This window comes from Durio zibethinus, chromosome 2 (genome assembly GCF_047325235.1).
Source record: "Durio zibethinus cultivar Kanyao isolate XHJ-2024 chromosome 2, ASM4732523v1, whole genome shotgun sequence".
Lineage (NCBI taxonomy): Eukaryota > Viridiplantae > Streptophyta > Magnoliopsida > Malvales > Malvaceae > Durio > Durio zibethinus.
Genome location: NC_143163.1, coordinates 6,610,233 through 6,628,801, shown reverse-complemented (window position 1 = coordinate 6,628,801; position 18,569 = coordinate 6,610,233). Strand labels below are relative to the sequence as shown.

Sequence of the window (18,569 nt, the reverse complement as noted above, 5' to 3'; positions counted from 1 at the left end):
TAACCTTGTAAGATTTTATTTTAAGTTAATTTTTTATCTAACTATTAGCTTGATTTTATAGAAATAGCTAATAGTGAAGACTTTAATGTCTTGTTGTACCAACACACTCTAAGGCCCAAAAGGGAAAAAAAAAGATCCAACTTGGGGCCCCGTCTCATGAAGGAGACAAGGTGGTTATCACCTCTATGCCTCACACTCCTCCAAATCAAAAGTCAAAAGCTAAAGTAGGTTAGGACTTGTCCTCTATATCAACGCCAATACCACTTTTGCTGACCAAAAGACCATAGATGAAGATCTTGTCATCTACTTTTGAAAACTCTAAAGCTAGGGCTAAAGTCTATCTCAGAAAGAATATCTATGAGGTTGGAGTATACTCCAATAGATGACCCTATCTCTAACTTCGACATTGCCAGAAAGTTTTACAAGGTCGCAGTTATTCCTTTTAGTGAGTATCTCCATGTCTCAGCTCTATTTCTTGTTATTATTTTTATTTTTCTAAGTCTAAGGTCTTTTCGTGCAGTCTAAAAAAAGTTCCCACCTTAGCCTATGGAGAATAGCAATCAGGTCCTCCATCATGCTTATCTTACCATTGCACATATGTTGATGGTTGAGAAAGATATGGTTGCCCTTATCGAAAAGCACAAAAAAAACTTAGAATCATTGGGCAATGTCAAATTAAGCCTCAATACGTCCCACAAAAAGGAGGTCAAGCTAAGAAAAAAGGTAGATGAGCTGATGGAAAAGTTGAAAGTCGTCCCAGTTGATAAAGCCTCTATTGAATCTATGAAGAAATAGACTGAGCTGAAACTTAATTATGCTTAGGTCGAAATTGCAAGGTTGAGATCCAAGCTAGAGGCTCGAGATAAGAAAGAGAAGAAGCTACAAGTGAAGGCTATAAAAAAGTACAAGGCCTCCGATGAGTGTTTCTGAAAAAAATAAAGTTATCAAAAAATATCATACTTGGTGCTTTCCAGTTAGCCAAAGATAAGGTACAATTTAAATTTTTCTCTTTCAATTTTGACCTTTTTGATATTGATATCAATAATATCAGATCAAGGTCTTATTCAAAATTAGCTCGAGAAGGATAAAGAAGATGAAAAAAAAAATAACGATAAAGCCCTAGAGAATAAGTAAGATGCCATCTTGAGGACTAAAGAGGAAGATATGAAGCTCATCGAAAGTGAGGTCGTCCTTCCTGTTTCTGCTAATGAGAGTGCTCCTTTTACCACTGCTGTTGACGAATGAATGTTATAATTTTTTATTTTTGACTTTGTAAATTTTTAACTTTGAGGTTGACTTTTTGTAATAACCTCTCTTACTTTAACTAATGCATTTTGTTATAATGAAATAAAATTTTTTTTGAAGTTTTAGCTCAAATTTATCATCATTTTTTTCTTATTTGCACGAGTTTGAGAACGGTTAACCAATCTAAATATGAATAATAAGACTGAAGACTTATGTAATTGCTTAGATTAAATAAACATAATCACGAGTTCTAGGTTAAATTTCTTCAAATCACTTAAATATAAACTTATCGAAGATAATTTAATTCATGTGTTCACGTATAAAATAATACAAGTGTGAGCTTGGTTTGTACCAATCTACTAGTAATAGACTTGATTTGTATTTCACATACTTAAGATGGCAGTGTCATTCATAAAATAATGCCAAGTGTGAGCTTGGTTTATACCGAGCTACTAATAATAAACTTTTAAGTTGTCTGCATTTCACATTCTTGGGATGACATCACCATTTAGATCCTGTAATTTATGGGTCACATCGTGAATGACCTCCTTAATAATATATGATCCTTCTCACATTAGGGCTAATTTATCACTTCAGTCATCTACCCTTGAAGCTTCAACTTTTCTAAGTACCGGGTTACAATTTATGATATGGTTACATCAAACCCTTTTATTATAATAGTTGGCTACCTTTTGCTGATATGCTACGATTTATGTTAGGGCTATGTCTTTTTATTTTTTACGAGGTCGAGGTCATCCTTAAGTGCTTCTTCATTTTTTTTCTTTGATGCCAATTCAACTTTTAAGCTCAGTAGGCTGATCTTAATTAACACTATGGCCTTTGTTTCAAATGCCAAATGAAAAGGGGTTTCACTAGTGGGCACCTTCGTGGTTGTCTTCAGGGTCCACAAAAATTTTAGTAGCTCATTGGTCCACTTTTTCTTTGCTGCATTGAGCTTATTTTTCCATAATTTTTAATATTGTCTTATTTGTAGCTTCGGCCTATCCCGTTGACTAATAGTAGGCAACTGACGTAAACCTGAGGTTAATGTAAAGATTTGAGCATCATTCCCAAAACATTAGATTTTTGAATTGTTTGTCATTGTCTATTATTATAGACTGAGAAAATCTGAATCTGCAGACTATGTTTTTCTGCATGAATTTTTCAACTTGTGTTTTCGTGGTGGTGGTTAGAGCTTCAACTTCCAATCATTTTATGAAGTAATCTACTATCACTAAGACAAATCTCTTTTGACCTATGACCAAGGTGAATGGTCCGATGACATCCATTTTTTACTACATAAATAGTCACGAGCTAATGATAAGAGTGAGCTCGGTTAAGGAGAAATATTACACATTATCTGACACTTATCGCATCTTTTTACCAGTTCAGTCGCATTTCTCTTAATAGTGGGCCAGTAATAACCCTGCCTCAGCACTTTATAAGCTAAAGATCGAGGTTTGAGGTGACTTTCGTATATTTTTTTATGGATTTCTCACAAAAGATACTCTGCCTCTTTTTCATTAACATATCTTAAATAGGGTAGGCTAAAGGATTTTTTATATAATTTTTCTTTAATCATTGTGTTTTAATGGTTTTTCTCATTAGTGCCTTAGTTTGGAGTCTTTCATCGAGTAACACTTTCATGGTCAGGTATGCTTTAATTGGCGTTATCTAAGTTTTTGGCTCTATGACCTATCCCATGAACTTATCCTCAGTGCTATTATGTGCTAGTTCTTTTGCTAGAACTCGGTCCAAACTTTTCATTGTTGCTCTCGAAACCAACTTAAATAGGGAGTTTGCTATTAAATTTTTTAACTTTGGTATCCTTTTCACCTCAACTTTCTTGAAACCAATTACCAAGGCTAACACTTTGTCGAGATATTTTTGAATTTTATCTCTTTGAGCTTTGAACTCTCTATTTATCTAATCGATCACTATTTAAGAGTCGCTATAAATGGTTATGTATTGAGCATTCAGCTCGGTTGCCAATTTTGGGCTAGCTATCAATGCCTCATATTCCATTTCATTATTAGATGCCCTAAACTTGAATCTCAAGGTATATGGGTACTATAACCATTTCGGGCTGATTAAAATAAGGTTGACTCTTCTACCTTAGCTTGTAGCAAATTCGTTAATATAGAGCTTCCAATCATCCTTATCTAGGGTTTCTTTCGCTTTATCATATTATCCTTTTGGTTGTATCGAGGTACGCTCTATTATGAAATCTATCAGCACCTATAATTTTAATGTCAATCTGAGTAAAAAGTGTAGATCAAATTTGTTGAGCTTTACTACCTATTTGATTAACCTTTTGACATTTCAAGCTTTTATAAAACTTACCTTAGAGGTTGATTGGTCATGACATAGATCGTGTGGGCTTGAAAGTATGACCTGAGTTTCTTGGTCGATGTGACAATGGCATTGGCCAATTTTTTTATACCATTATAGTTAACTCCAGGGCCTATCAATACTTTGCTTATAAAATAGATCAATCATTGTTTCTTTTTTTATTCTTTGATTAAGACCATGCTGACAGCTTAATCTGTGCTGGTTAAGTATAAATATATGATTTTACCAGTCTTTAATTTAGACAGGATAGGCAATGAGGATAAAAACTCTTTAAGTTCATCAAAAGCTTTTAGTATTAGGGAGGCCACTTGAAGTCAGAGACATTTCTAAGAATTTTAAAGAATGGTAAACATTGTTCTGTCGAGTTGAATATGAATTGGCTGAGCATGACTATTTTATCTATTAACATTTATACTTTATTTACCAAGATCGGTGCTTGCATTTCTAGGATCACTTGAACCTTTTTTAAATTCACTTTTATCCCTCTTTAGTTGATCATGTAATCAAAGAACTTACCTGATGTAACCTCAAAAGCATATTTGCTTGAGTTAAGTCTCATATTATACTTTTTTAAAATATTGAAGATTTCTTTGAGGTCCTCCAGATACTCGATCAAACTCTTATTTTGGACTATTATGTCGTCTACATATACCTCCATATTATAGTCTATTTGATTTTTGAACACCTTGTTCACCAATCTTCAGTAAGCCGTCATTCTTCAATCTGAAATACATGATTTTGTAACAGTAAAAATTTTTTCAGTAATAAAAGTCATCTTATCATCACTCTCTTTCAATATTTTGATATGATTATAGTTAAAATAGGCATCCATGAAGCTGAAGATGCCATGCTCGACACTATCATCTATTAGCCAATTTATGTTAGGGATGAGAAGGCTATCTTTCGGACAAGTTTTATTCAGGTCGATAAAGTCCACACACATTCTCTATTTTTTGTTATGCTTTTTGACCATGACTACATTGGCATCCACTAAGGGTAGTAGACCTCTCTGATAAAGTTAGTTGGCAATAATTTGTCAATTTTTTCATCAATGGCCTATTGTAATTCGAATGTAAAAGTTTTTTTCTTTTGTTGAACTAGTTTTAACTCGGGATTAATGTGTAGTCTGTGGTCCATCACTTCAATATCAATTCTGAGTATATAGGATGGTGTCCAAGCAAATAGGTCAGTTTTGGGCTTATCAGACGATGTCCAAGCAAATAGGTTGATATTACCGTTTATGAGTTGAATCAGTTGGTCTTTATGTTAGAGCTTGGCTCCGATCTGCATGTATTTTTTATGAATGTTGTTCTAAAAAAGAATGGTCATGAGGTTCTTATTAGCTCGGGTCAGTTTACATTTGAGTCTAGTCTTTAATCAATTATCTTTTTTTGTTCAATTAGACTGGGATCATTTCTTGTAAAAATAGATTTTAACGTGATGATTAGTATATTAAAGAACTTGTTAAACTTTAAAGTGAAATATATTTTGGTCGGTGTGTTGCTTGGCCCAAGTAACATCAAATTGTTTGCACTAACTTAGAAGCTCAGTTATTTCTAATGTTGTCTTAAAAAATTCAAGAAATAAAACAAAATTAAAGTTTTTCAGAGCTTGAGATCTTAGAGCGGCTTAAGAACGCAATTCTCTCAGGTTGATCTTACGTTTTGTGCTTTTTTCGATGGTTTCCTACTTATAATTCTCTGTGTTGATTTTTCTTTGCTTTCGACCTTGATATCAATTGAGTTGCTTGTTTGTTTTCCAATCTTACCCATCATTGTTGTGATATAACATTGTAGTGTCATGGACTAATTTCTTTAAACTTTTTTAATCCCTTCGGGTGTTAGGAATTTCACTTTCAAATGGGAAACTGAGCCTATAAGCCACATAACAGACTAGCTGGGTCGACCTAATATCATGTTATAGGCAAATAAGACATTCACTACCATGAATTCTAAAACTGAGGTAATTATTTTCGATTTAATCCCTAAGGAGATCCAGAGCTTGATAATTCCTCTTACAGGCACATACTCATTCCCAAATCCCACTAATGTGGTGGTGATCAGCTTCAACTAATCTTCGTCAATCCTTGTTTTCTTCAAATAATCGTAGTACATAACGTCGATCAAACTCTCATTATCAAATAAGATTCTTTTGACTATATAGTTGTACACCAAAGCTGTGATCACTATAGCATCATCATGTGAGTGTTAAATTCCTCTAGATCTTTAGAGCTAAATGAGATCGGCTTATCTCTATATACTATTTTTCTTTTTTGACCAAGGTGCCTACTACCATTACCATGCCAATGTTAAACTTTCTTTTTATTGAGGTGGAGTTACCTTCTGTGATAACATTAATTACCTTGATAATTGGCTTACTATTGTTAGCTCGACCTTTTTCTTGATTCGATTCTTCTCTTCATGCATCTTTTCTTTTTTACTTTGCCATTCCCTGTCTACCCCGAGTAAGTGTTTTATGGTTTTATCATAGTCCCTTCTAAATTGGTCTTATCTTCTGTGTCCTATAAATCTCTTCAACTAACCTCGTCTTATAAGAGTTTCAATCTCATTTTTCAAGTCGACAAAATTTTTTGGTATTATAGATGATGTCCCTATAAAAGGCATATTTTGTTGTCAATCTATTTTTATGTTTTGTTTCAGTGGCTTAGGCCATTTGAGATCGAGATTTCTTTTAATTTGTATCAGAATCCTCTCACAGAAGGTATTTAATACAGTGTAGCTTCTTTTTTCATTAGGGCTTCTAACCCTATGTTGTCTCTTTTTTGGGAGAGAATCATAGAATTTCTTACTTTTTTTATGATTGAAAGGAGGATAAGGCTTCTCATTTTAATTATTGATGTGGGGGATGAGCCTCTCTCACCTAAGTTTGTTTTCATTGTAGCTTCAACATTAATGTATTTTTCTACTATTAACATGATGTCGGCTAGAGTTTTGGGCGATTCTAGCAACAATGTCAGCTTTAAATGGTACTCATTATCATTAAATCCACTAATTAATGCCATAACAGTGACTATCTATCCTAGATCTTTAACTTGTAGAGCTTCTGGTTTAAAATGCGTGACATAGCTTTTCAAAGTTTCATTCCACCCTTGGTGAATTGACATCAAACTCAAGGTCATTTTCTTAGCTTTTCGGCTATTCAGAAATTTGGACGAGAACGAGTGACTGAGCTCCATGAATATAGTAATTAACCTCAGCTCTAGACTGTTGTACCAAGATCGAGTTGCGTCTTTCAACGTAGTGGTTAGATCTTTGCATATTAGAGTCTCGTCTGCCTCCTATATCATTATGTTAGTTCTATAAAGTTTCAAATGATCAAAGAAGTTAAAAGTACCGTCATATGTCTCTAAGGTTGGCATTTTAAATCCTTTGGGAGGCATGGCTCTGTCAATTTCTTCAGTAAAAGGTGAGGTTTTCAAGAACTTGAGCTCATCATCAAATGCCACTGCCTTCATTTGCAGCTCTTTTTTCATGGCTTTCATCCGAACTTCCAAATCTATGTTCGGTTGGAATTCATGGTTTGTTTGTTTGGATTTTTAGGTTGTAGCATGTGTGAAATTGTGGCTAGAGCAGTGATGAGTTGGGTTTGTGTGTTTTTCTTCCCTTGAGGCTAAAAGAGCTTTCGTTTTTTTGTAGTTCGATTGTCCGACAGTGGTTTCTCAGCTAGTTATGATTAAGCCTAGCACTTTTGAAACTTATGGTAAGATTATAATTTGCAGCATCTACTTGAGAGCTTGTATTTGTTCTATAAAGGCTTGAAATTATACTATGATTGGTCCAGCCTGTGGTTGAGCAGGGTGGACAAAATGCAGGTAAAGGTGAGCTTCTGTTTTAGCCGAGGCAACTGCCTTTCCTTCCTTTTGGATTTTTTTTTCTTATTAACATTGTTTTGTGCTTGGCTAACATGAAATGTTTCCTTACTTGGCACGTTAAATGTTGGTGCCAAGCTCCGACCTGAGGATATTCCTGTAAATACAAAAGAAAAAGATGGTTAGAGGTAAATACAAAGGGTGTTCCATGCGTTTGCACTTCGATGAGCAAGTTAATAAAGATCAAGTTAGGAAAAATGTAAGAAAATAGGAAAGAGAGAGAGAAGTAAATGAGATGAACTTTCTTTTATGATGCCTGAGTTTTCATATTTATAGATAAACTTAAAGAGACCATAAAGGGACAATTAGGACAGGGTCGAACTGAGGTAACACTAACCATGTCAGGCACAAATAACAAAGATATCCATGATTGTTTATTTAAGGCTTTAAGAGAGAAAAAAATCATTATACCCTTTTAACCATCAAATGCCCTTAACATATACATAATTATATTTATTTTTAACACCAACAAATTCAAAATATGAGAAATTAAAAATTAAAAAATAAATTACTAAATAATAACATATCACACTAATATTATTATTTTATTGTATATATATCATTAATATAAAAATAATTTATATTAATTATTAAATGAGTATCATACTGACATACTTAAAATAATTTTTTTATGGTTAGAATGAGTAATTAGCTATCATAATTAAAAATTAAAATAATTTTTTATATTTATAGTAAATTAAAATAAATATAAAAATATATTAAATATATACTCATATGACAATTTAATTAAATTTGTTGTTCATATCATGTGTTAAATGTATATCTATATGATATATTTTATTAAAACGTATTTTTTTATGTCTTACACATGTTTAATTGAGTCAATACGTATGAAACATGAATAGTATCATATTGAAATTCGTATTGACATAAATAAATATTATATATATTTTTAAAAGTTCATACATAATTTTTTTGTATTATTTTCATATCTTGTTATTATATTATGTTTAAAATTATCATGCTTAACTCGGGTGATATTGACTTTTAATAATTATATAAAAATATTTTTACATTAATAAATTATTTATATTTCTATGCTAATATTAAAATTATTTATTTTTATATTAAATAAATTAAATAGTAGTACAAACGGCAACGTTCGTCTTTTTGTTATTTTGTCTTCTTCCCTCTCACTTCACTCCTTTTGCATTTTGAGCCTCACAATTTTCTTAAATTTCTTTCACATTCACCCTTTGCCACTTGTCCTCCTTTCCCCTTCCTTCGCCACCCCTAGTACTTCCCGATTTCCTGCGCTTTTTTTTTTTTTCAAGGTATGCAATAACGTTGTAAGTTGTTATTAGACATTAGTAACCAATTAACTGCTGTTTAAAGGGTTTAAATTTTGATTTGTTGACTGCTTCTTAACTTCTGCTTAATTTGTTTTATCTGTATTGGAACCCAATGATTTCCAGTTGATGATTATGTCTAAACTAATATTTTAATCTTCGTTTACATTTTTCCTTGATATCTCTTTGCTGCAAAACAATTTTAATCCTTTTTTGAAGGTTTTTTATGGATACATTTTCGTACACCTTCTGTTTGTTGATTTGTCTTACCCATAAAATTGTCATATGCTTGGTTTTCAGTAAGGAGCAGAGTTCGAATAAAGATACCCTTTTCATTATAACTGAAAATCCCGGTCTCTAAACGATCAAATCTTCAACTTTCAAGGCCTAATAGATACAGTTTTTTGAGGTATGTTTTTAGTGTAAGTAGTTTAGATTCGAATTACTCACAACTTTTATATTGGTTTAAATGGTGCTTCTTTGCCTTTCTTTTTTGGCTGTGGATAGCTGCAGAAAACTTTTTCCTTTTTACTGTTTAAAGTTTATTAATTTTCAGCTACACTTGGGTACGTACAATGGAAGTTGATGATGACAACAAGCCTTCAACTTCAGCTGCAGAACCTTCAGTTGCAGTTCCTGATGGCCAAACCGCAGTGCCTACAGCTAATAACACTCCAATTCAGCCTGTTCAGCCTATTGTTCCGCAAGTGGTCCCACTTGCAGTTGTACCACCTATTGCTCCAATACCTGCAATTCCTCCACCCCTGGTTGTCAACCCATTGGCTCCTCTCCCAGTTCGCCCTCCGGTCCTTAAACCACCTGTGCCTCAAAATGGTGAGGTGAAAACTAGTGATTCAGACTCTGACTATGACAATGATGGGCGAGCTACTGTTGGTGAATATGAGATCTCAGAAGAGAGCAGACTAGTTAGAGAGCGGCAAGAAAAGGCAATGCAAGAACTTCTGATGAAACGACGTGCTGCTGCACTAGCTGTGCCTACTAATGACATGGCTGTGCGGGCTCGACTTCGCCGGCTTGGTGAACCCATAACTCTTTTTGGAGAAAGAGAGATGGAAAGGCGGGATAGGCTGCGGATGATTATGGCGAAGCTGGATTCTGAGGGGCAATTGGAGAAGTTGATGAAAGCTCATGAGGAGGAAGAGGCTGCAGTTTCTGCTAAGGTGGAGGACATTGAGGAAGACATCGAATATCCCTTTTATACTGAAGGTCCAAAAGAGCTTTTGGATGCTAGAATTGATATTGCAAAGTACTCTGTTTTAAAGGCAACTGTGCGTGTTCAATGTGCACAGAGAAAAAGGGATGATCCAGATGAAGATATGGATGCTGAAATTGATTGGGTACTAAAGCAGGCAGGGAATTTGGTTCTTGATTGCAGTGAAATTGGAGATGATAGACCACTTTCAGGTTGTTCTTTCTCACGTGATGGAAAACTTCTTGCCACCTGGTGTGCTTCTGACTCTTAATTTGCCACTCCATTAAACAAAAAAGCTTAGTCTTTATGGATTTGGTTTTTGACTATGCTTAACAAATTTGTCTTTTCCATGGTTAAAAGGAATGGACACAAGTTTAAAGTTAGACAAAAATTTGCAGTTGTTCATAGTGCTAAATTTGGTCCTCTTAGGGTGCTTATAAAATATGGCTTTGAAACCAGTAAAGATGACAAGAATACAGGACTGTAACTAGATTTTTTTTCTTTTGCAGCTCTTTGAGTGGAGTTGCTAAGTTGTGGTCAATGCCTAGGGTAAGTAAGGTTTCTGCCTTAAAGGGCCACACAGAACGTGCAACTGATGTTACATTTTCTCCTGTGCATGATCATTTAGCAACTGCTTCTGCTGACCGAACAGCAAAGTTGTGGAACACTGATGGATCTCTCCTGAAAACATTTGAGGGCCATTTGGACCGCCTTGCACGTATTGCCTTCCATCCTTCAGGGAAGTACCTTGGTACAACTAGCTTTGATAAAACATGGAGACTGTGGGACATAGACAGTGGTGTGGAGTTGCTTCTCCAAGAAGGTCATAGTAGGAGCGTCTATGGAATTGCCTTCCATCAAGATGGATCTTTAGCAGCATCCTGTGGACTTGATGCACTTGCTCGTGTTTGGGATCTTCGCACTGGGAGAAGTATTCTTGCCTTGGAAGGCCATGTCAAGCCTGTAAGACTTTATGGTTATGTGGTTCTTTACTTTTTGTAACTGTCATGGTTGCCAAATGTTACATGTAGGAGGAACATATTGTGGTGCATCTCTACTAGCAGCAGTACACTAAAGAACCTGATAAATACTTGTTAACTACTATAAATTTCATATGGATGCTTTACAGGTTTGAGATTTGTTATTCATGGAAAATTATAGTTTTGATTTTAACACACAAGGCCTCAATGCTTCAAAAGGAAGTCTTTTAGATCTTCCACCAGATTCTGTTGAAACTGGAAGGCAATGGTGCTACAATTATTTTGAAGTTTTAAGGCTTAGTTAGGCAAGTAGATAGTATAGTGTTGAATTGCATTGCCTTGTTAATATCTTAAGATAATTCTATTGAAGTTTTTAGGAGCAGCAAAAAAAAAAAAAAATTCTATTACCTGAATAGATATTTGATAACTAAAAACCTGCAAATCTCTGCCACTCTTTCCAGATTCTAGGTGTTAGTTTTTCACCCAATGGGTATCATTTAGCCACAGGTGGTGAAGATAATACTTGTCGGATATGGGATTTGAGGAAGAAAAAGTCCCTGTATATCATACCAGCCCACTCAAATCTTATATCACAAGTGAAGTTTGAGCCTCAAGAGGGATATTATTTGGTCACTGCTTCTTATGACATGACTGCAAAGGTACACCTCCTTTCTGAACACAAATGCCTTTATATTTGAAGTAAAAATTTTAATCTATCATCTAATCTTTGTATATGATTTACCAGGTTTGGTCTGGCAGAGATTTTAAGCCTGTCAAAAGCTTACCGGGTCATGAAGCTAAAGTCACTGCTTCAGATATTAGTGAAGGTAACTTTCTGAACTTTAAATAAGTAAAGCTTGTATCTCTCCTTTCTATCCCTTTCTTTTTTTTCCTCTCTTCTTGGAATGTTTCATTGTTTAGTGTTAGCTTTTACCGTCCTTCCCTTCATCAGAACTTCTAAAATGCAATCAGCGAGCATTGGATTAAAGTATTTTTGATACCTTACCATGTATTTTGGTATTAATTAGATTTAAGATCCTTTAGGTATAATGGATAGTGGAGCAACTGTGACTGTATGTTAGCAGTGCTGCAGTTGAAGTTTTTGTGACTCCATTCTTTTGTTTACCTTTTGTGTCTCTTCTCTTTTCTGCTATTCCTCTGTCCTATCAGGAGTCAGAACTTAGTAGAAGAAACTGCACTGGGGGTGGAGGGGTGGGAAAGGGGGACGGTTAAAGCTCATTCCCTTTGTTTCGAGAGGTGGTATCAAACATCAATAATAAAAGACCCTGACCATCAGTCGGTTTTCTTTTCTTTTCTTTTCTTTTTTTTTCCCTCTAAAAAAGGTAACAGCTGGTTTCAAGGGTGGAAAAGGGGGCTGGGATCGTCAATTTTCTTAGCTATGCCTTTAATGAGTAATGATTTCTTAGCTTCGTGTGATGGAAAGCGTAGTGGTCAAGTTATACAGCCTCTTGCCTTTTTTTTTTTTTTTTTTGCATAGTCATTAGCATTAAAAATCTTTACATCTTTCCATTTTTCTATCCTGCCTATCATGTATCAAGCAAATAGTAATATAACTATTCTGTTTAAGTACACTGAACATTTTTTTTCATGGCAGATGGCCGATATATAGTGACCGTCTCTCATGATCGAACTATAAAGCTGTGGACTGCCGGTAACATCGAAAAGGAAAATGACATGGATTTGGACTGAGGGGCTTTATGGACCGTTGATATGGTTGGATCTTGTAATAGCTTCTTGGAGAATTTAGGTGTTTTCTGTAGCAGCTTTCAACATATTTTCGAGTCAGATTAAAACAATATATTTTGTACTAATGAAAGTAGAAAGCAAACATAGGTTTCTTCAACAATTTTGTATGAAAATTTGGTATGACAAATATTACTAAATTTTTGCTGTAAGCTGGAAAGGATGTTTGTCCATTTCCTCAGTCTAGTCTTGGTCTTCTTGGACAACAGGTACTTGTATTTGGCAGACTTTAGAGATGAAATTGAATTATGATTCCGAAAAGCCCAAGCTATAGCCAGCCGGAAAACGGGGTGGTGTTACTGTTTTTGTTAAAGAAGCACCCGACGGCACATCACCACTAGCGATGTGTGGTTATGTACTGAAGTCATGAATCCTGAACGTAGGCAACTTTTTTAAGTTTCGGGCCACGCAGGTAAAAATGTTATTTTCAGATATCTACTTTGCACTTCAATTTCTATCACCAGTACCAGTTTTTTCCTTTCAACTGCAAAGCTAAAAGTTCGTTGGAAGGACAGGTTAAAATGTAGCTACGAGCACTAAGTACACCAGAAGGATTTCATAAATTCGTATTAATGTTCACTACACGTGCAACACATGCAACTCATTTCTTTCTGGACAATTGCTCTCAAATTAACGAATCAATTATAACTTAATTTGAAGATTTCGACCAAGTCGTTACCAGCGGCGGCATGAACGCTAGATCTGCCTTCCAAGATTTTACCAGAAACTGACTTTTGGATTAATTCTAATTCCACTAATCTGTTTCATGTAATGTCACAAGTAAAGTTGAACCATTAACTAAAAACGAAACATGGTGCTGGTTTGCCCAACCACCCCCCCCCCCCCCGCCCACTGACAAGAAATATTTAACATAAGCCCTCAAGAAACTACAATTACAAAAAAAAAAAAAAAAAGGAATTGTAATTTAACGCTTAAACTAATGAGAGTCAACCAACACGTCACTACAAAGTACCCTCTTGAAACAAAGTAACAAACTCCATTAACCGTTCAAGTCATTGGAAGAAACAAAACACACACAAGCATCATAGTGTCTGGTTATGAGCCAGAATCATCAGAGCTATAAAAGAACAACAGAACGCAAATTCAACGCTAATTAAGCACTTCAAAACTACAAAGCCAAATCAACATAGTGCCAACAAAAGCAAATTCAGTAGGGTCACAGCATCGAGGGTTCATCTAAAAGTTATCAGAAAACAAATGGAAAAGCCATTAAGGCAAAATACAAAAAAAAAAAAAGTGGGCAGTGAATTTCCCTATTAACAGAATTTTGTGGATCAGACATGCAATAAGATCAAAGAAAGCAACACAATTTAATGTATAGCTTGAGGTTTCAGCTCAAAACTGCAACTGCAGTCCTCCCTTTATTCGTTTCTTTTAACATGTTTAACCACCATAGAGCATCCCTAAATTTTTCTGTGCTTTCACTCTATAAGCACCTCAGCTAGCTAGGAGTCCAAGTAAATGCATGAAAGCCCCTATTAATAAAATGACATTAAGAATGAAAGATAAGTGATCTGTTCGAGATCACAATGTCATGAGTATAACAGTTGCAAAGATCTTTCAGAACAAATAAAAGAAAAAGACTGATAGTTAAATGTAACCCTAACATGTGAACAGGGGTGGCATATTGGATGCATACCAACACTGCTAGTACCAAAACTGACACAACCCTGCAGGAAGCGCAGCAACAGCCAGTTACAAGCAGACCAGCAAGAAAGCCAGGCAACTGCAAGAACCATTATCATCGTGACCCAACAAGAAAGGCAGCAACAGCCTGCTACATGTCATTCATTGATACTCAATGGTTACCGACAAGCTAAGTGTATCTCACAACAGAATTGGCACAACCACCACTTCACAGCTAGCTCACGGGCAATTTTGCTACAACTCAAAACATTAAGCAATAGGGTGTGGTTAAACATGATTAATGGAATACACCAATGAAACAATTAAACAGAAACAAGTTATTCTGTTCAATTAATGCAGTCGCAAGTTTCAGACCAAGACATTACATTTTTAATTTTAGTATCTGCATCAGGTCTAATGCATCACAGGTCCATCACATGCTGCATTCCACAGTTCAAGAAATTCATCTTGGGTCCTTTTATACCATCACAGCAACTAAACCTCAGTGCCAATATTTAGAAATCAGCAGACCAGAGGATAATCAGATGGAAACATCAGAAACCTGACTGATGCAAGGCTTTCCAGAAACCAATACTTGACTACTGATCTTACCAATCATCATATGTTTCAGTTAAAAATAGTTAACAAACTGTCCCTGCAATCAGCATACTGCTATAACCAGCATCACAATCACGATCATTCATCTACAGATATAAACAGCATCAACAGCCACAACATCAACATCATGTCACATCATGTCCATTTGCCCAAGGCACACTTTCCCCGAACATTGCTATAAAACCCAACAGATGGTTTGAGATGAATCAGCATTCTTAGAAAATACAATAGAAAAATTTTTTAAAAAGAAACATTTCACTAAATTGGCCCCATGAAATATATTACGGCAACAAACAAGCAAAATCAGAGCCAAATATAAGATCTAAAGGGAGAAGGAGTAGCAAGCTACAATAACAAACTCACATCACAAAATCTTGGCAGGTAATGAAACATCAAGCTACAGACCACATAAGTTCAGACACCATGACACAGCTTAAGTAATGGAGACAAGGTTCAGGACAGTCAATTAGGAAACCAAAAAAACCCAGTCCTACCAATACTAGAAGAAGCATAATATTTGAATGTCCTCAACACTAGCAACATAGCAACAAGAAACACACTACTTAAAGACTCCAGCAATTCCCATGCCATCCGCAAGATCATTCCTACAAAATAAAAATGCAAAAGTAAACAGTTAAATGCTAGAATCACAAATTGCAGGGGTAAATTTACCCAAAAAACAAAGATTGAAAAAGATGGGGGGTAAATGAGAGTCAAAAAACTCACATCAACATCTGAGTTTCGAGGAGATGGGCTCCGAGAACCAGCAGGACGGCCTCGTGGTGAAACACTTCGAGGACTTGGAGACCGTCCATCACGGCCACGTCTATCAGGACTTTCACCCCTAGGGAGAGATGCCTTGCGTGGGGAAGTACTTTTCCGAGGACTAGGGCTGCGGCGAGCAGGAGAAGCACTAAAATACAAACGTATCACAATGAAATAGCTTAAAAAAAGGAAAAATAAGAGAAACTGAACTTCCTAAATCGCAAAGTATGACGTATAAACCTCATTGATCGACTGACAGTCCGCCGATCATCATCATAGCGACCTCTTCCTCGGCCTCTTGAATAGTCAGGACTAGCACTACGGCTCCTGCTTCGGCGTCGATAGTCTTTGTCTTTCCCACGATATCGATCACGTTCATATCTGTCATAACTCCTACTGCGACTTCTTCTCTTATAATCCCTATCTTTGTAATGGTCATCCCGGTGCCTGAAGATATTAAACACAATGAACATTGGATGACCACAAATAAGACCACAAAGAAATACAATTAATCCATATATGTTTGGCTATTCAAACAAGCTTAACAAGCATCACACAAGCACCAAGGCAGCAGATTTCCCCACGATGAATAAAATCAGATAAATGAAAGCTAATTTAGAATTGTCAAGATGTAAAAATGGGCAATAAACCACAATCAGTTTATCCAGACATACAATGCGCGAACAGGCAAAAAAACATTGAGTCAATGAATTAGTTTACAAATACCAACACCTAGCGCCATCGTTTCATACTATCGATAATCAAAAAGGCTTCGGTTGGTAAGGAAAAGAATAATAAACAGGAAAATTCCTCACACTTATCCCTTCATCAATATTTCTCATAATCCATTCAGAAAAGTGGGCACAAGACAAAAGGGAAAATGCAACATACAGTACAAAAGTGAAATAAAAACAGACGTCTTCTAAGCAGGTAAAGAGTGGGTAAAATTACTTACCTTCTATAAGGGCTGCGACTTCTTGACCTGTGTCTTGACCTTGGAAATGATTCAATGATTCTTCCCTTCTGACTATAAAAGAAATTGGTAACGTACATGTAACTCAGTACAACAATAGAGACCTTAAGACAAAAAATACTACGAATATAAAATGTTATGAGGATAAGGAGATATAAAGACAAAAAAACCCATAGCTTGCACCTCAACATTTAAGTAAGCAAGCCAAACAAGCCTTTAAAAGTTTCAATAAAAAACTAATTAGTTAATCATTATTACAAATTACTTATAGTGGACATTTCCCGTGTTGAAGCCAGACATATGTTTTCCTTCATAATACTTTATGGGAAAGCATTATGTCCTAACTGAACTTTGACAGTGATCCAATAAAAGAGCAAATTCACCAAGAATCAAAACCATATTTTCATAAAACAATTTACTACACAACATCATCTTCTCTTCATTCAGCTCCAAATCTGTTCAAATGTAAAAGCAATTGTTCAATAACTGAATCACGACTAGCACAGAAACTTACATCTTCTCTGCATTAGGCCCGTATTTTGCAAACTGAACTGTTATCTCCCGACCATCGACAACTCTACCTACAAGAAGAAGGAATATGCCATTATATATCGCAATTAGTTACCCACAAAATTAATACAATAAAGCAATCCATGCATAAAAAAGCGCTCGCATAATTGAAAAAAAATAGTTGAAGAAGGATTACCATCGAGCCTCTCAACAGCTTTCTGTGCCTCATCTGCATACTTGTAGCGCACGAATGCAAAACCTCGAGAATCACCAGTCCTAACATGATAAATAAAAATTATTATCTTAAAAGTTCCAAACAACCAAACAACAATTAAAAAAATTATAGAGAGAGAGATAGAAGAACCTTCGATCTTTGGGAATGAAGATGTCGACGACCTTCCCGTACTTGTCGAAAAGCGGAAATAAATCATCAGCAGTCGTGCCTAAACAATTCAAAACCAAAATCAAAGGTTTTAGTTACAGTACAAACAAACTCGTAGCCGAAGGGAAGTTAAAAAGCGGTCGCGAGAGAGAGAAGCTTACGAAAGGTGATATTCAGAACGAGAAGAGAGTAGGTGTCGGTGATGTCGGGAGGGCCTGACCTTCCGAAGTGAGACATTTTCGCAGTGGAAAGAAGAACAAGGAAGAGTGGAGAAAAAAGATTGGGAAATAAAGATTTTAGGGTTAGGTTTGTTTTCTATATGTTCAAATAAAAAAAAAAAAAAAAAAAACCCGTATACTAGTGGCAGTCACCTTTTAACAGTCGCTTTTAGCATCCGCTCTCTCAAAAAGCGACGTTAACTCACGGCTTCCAGTTAACACCGGTAGCTACTCGTAGCAAGTTAATTTCTCTTTATAAAATCTATTTTTATTAACATTTTTTTATTTGATAATTCATTACCAATTCTTTTTATATTTAACTGAATGCCAAGTAACATATACTATTTTAACTATTTTAACTTTATTTTGTATATTTAAATATACATTTTTGGTAAACGTGATTATAATTATGGGTTTAAATTATATTAAAATGATTGTATATCCATTAAAAACATATTACCCCATTATTTTCAAAAATTTGCTAATTATACCATTCAAATCAATAGATAACATATTGGCAATTTTATGTGCTTTCAATTGAAAGGTCGAGTATGTCAACTTGAATTGAAATAATAAAATTAACTTTACTTTATTAATGAATCACTTTAGAGAAAATTCATAATGTCTTTATGATCATAAAATACCTTTAACATAATCTATTACTCTTTGATCAAACAAAAAAAAATAAAATAAGTTTTAGATA

The 18,569-nt window shown here is 35.1% G+C and overlaps 2 protein-coding genes across 8 annotated transcripts; one reads left to right on the top strand and one right to left on the bottom strand.

The window, feature by feature from the left end:
* Positions 1-8,659: 8,659 nt before the first annotated feature.
* Positions 8,660-13,014, top strand: LOC111309107 (U4/U6 small nuclear ribonucleoprotein PRP4-like protein). Of its 2 annotated transcripts, XM_022907963.2 has the most exons (7): positions 8,660-8,781; positions 9,097-9,205; positions 9,353-10,261; positions 10,519-10,972; positions 11,451-11,648; positions 11,735-11,816; positions 12,605-13,014. In XM_022907963.2, exons 3-7 carry the CDS (start codon positions 9,372-9,374, stop codon positions 12,697-12,699), a joined length of 1,719 nt encoding a protein of 572 aa, XP_022763698.2. In that variant the 5' UTR covers positions 8,660-8,781; positions 9,097-9,205; positions 9,353-9,371; the 3' UTR covers positions 12,700-13,014. The 2 variants fall into 2 exon arrangements, with proteins under 2 accessions (XP_022763698.2, XP_089604434.1); XM_089748308.1 differs by lacking the exon at positions 8,660-8,781 and having other exon boundaries at positions 9,071-9,205.
* Positions 13,015-14,094: 1,080 nt separating this feature from the next.
* Positions 14,095-18,010, bottom strand: SC35 (serine/arginine-rich splicing factor-like protein, putative). 6 transcript variants are annotated; one of them, XR_016330300.1, is made up of 11 exons: positions 17,810-17,969; positions 17,631-17,709; positions 17,463-17,542; positions 17,271-17,337; positions 16,739-16,810; positions 16,024-16,230; positions 15,745-15,931; positions 15,513-15,623; positions 15,013-15,193; positions 14,787-14,895; positions 14,237-14,655 (listed from the first exon to the last, which is right to left on the bottom strand). XR_016330300.1 is itself a non-coding variant. In XM_022907962.2 (8 exons), the coding sequence occupies exons 1-8, from the start codon at positions 17,883-17,885 to the stop codon at positions 15,618-15,620; spliced, it is 774 nt and encodes a 257-aa protein (XP_022763697.2). In that variant the 5' UTR covers positions 17,886-18,010; the 3' UTR covers positions 15,315-15,617. The 6 variants fall into 6 exon arrangements, 1 of the variants encoding a protein (XP_022763697.2); XR_016330297.1 differs by having other exon boundaries at positions 14,095-14,249; positions 14,414-15,193; XR_016330298.1 differs by having other exon boundaries at positions 14,787-15,193.
* Between the last annotated feature and the right edge of the window lie 559 nt (positions 18,011-18,569).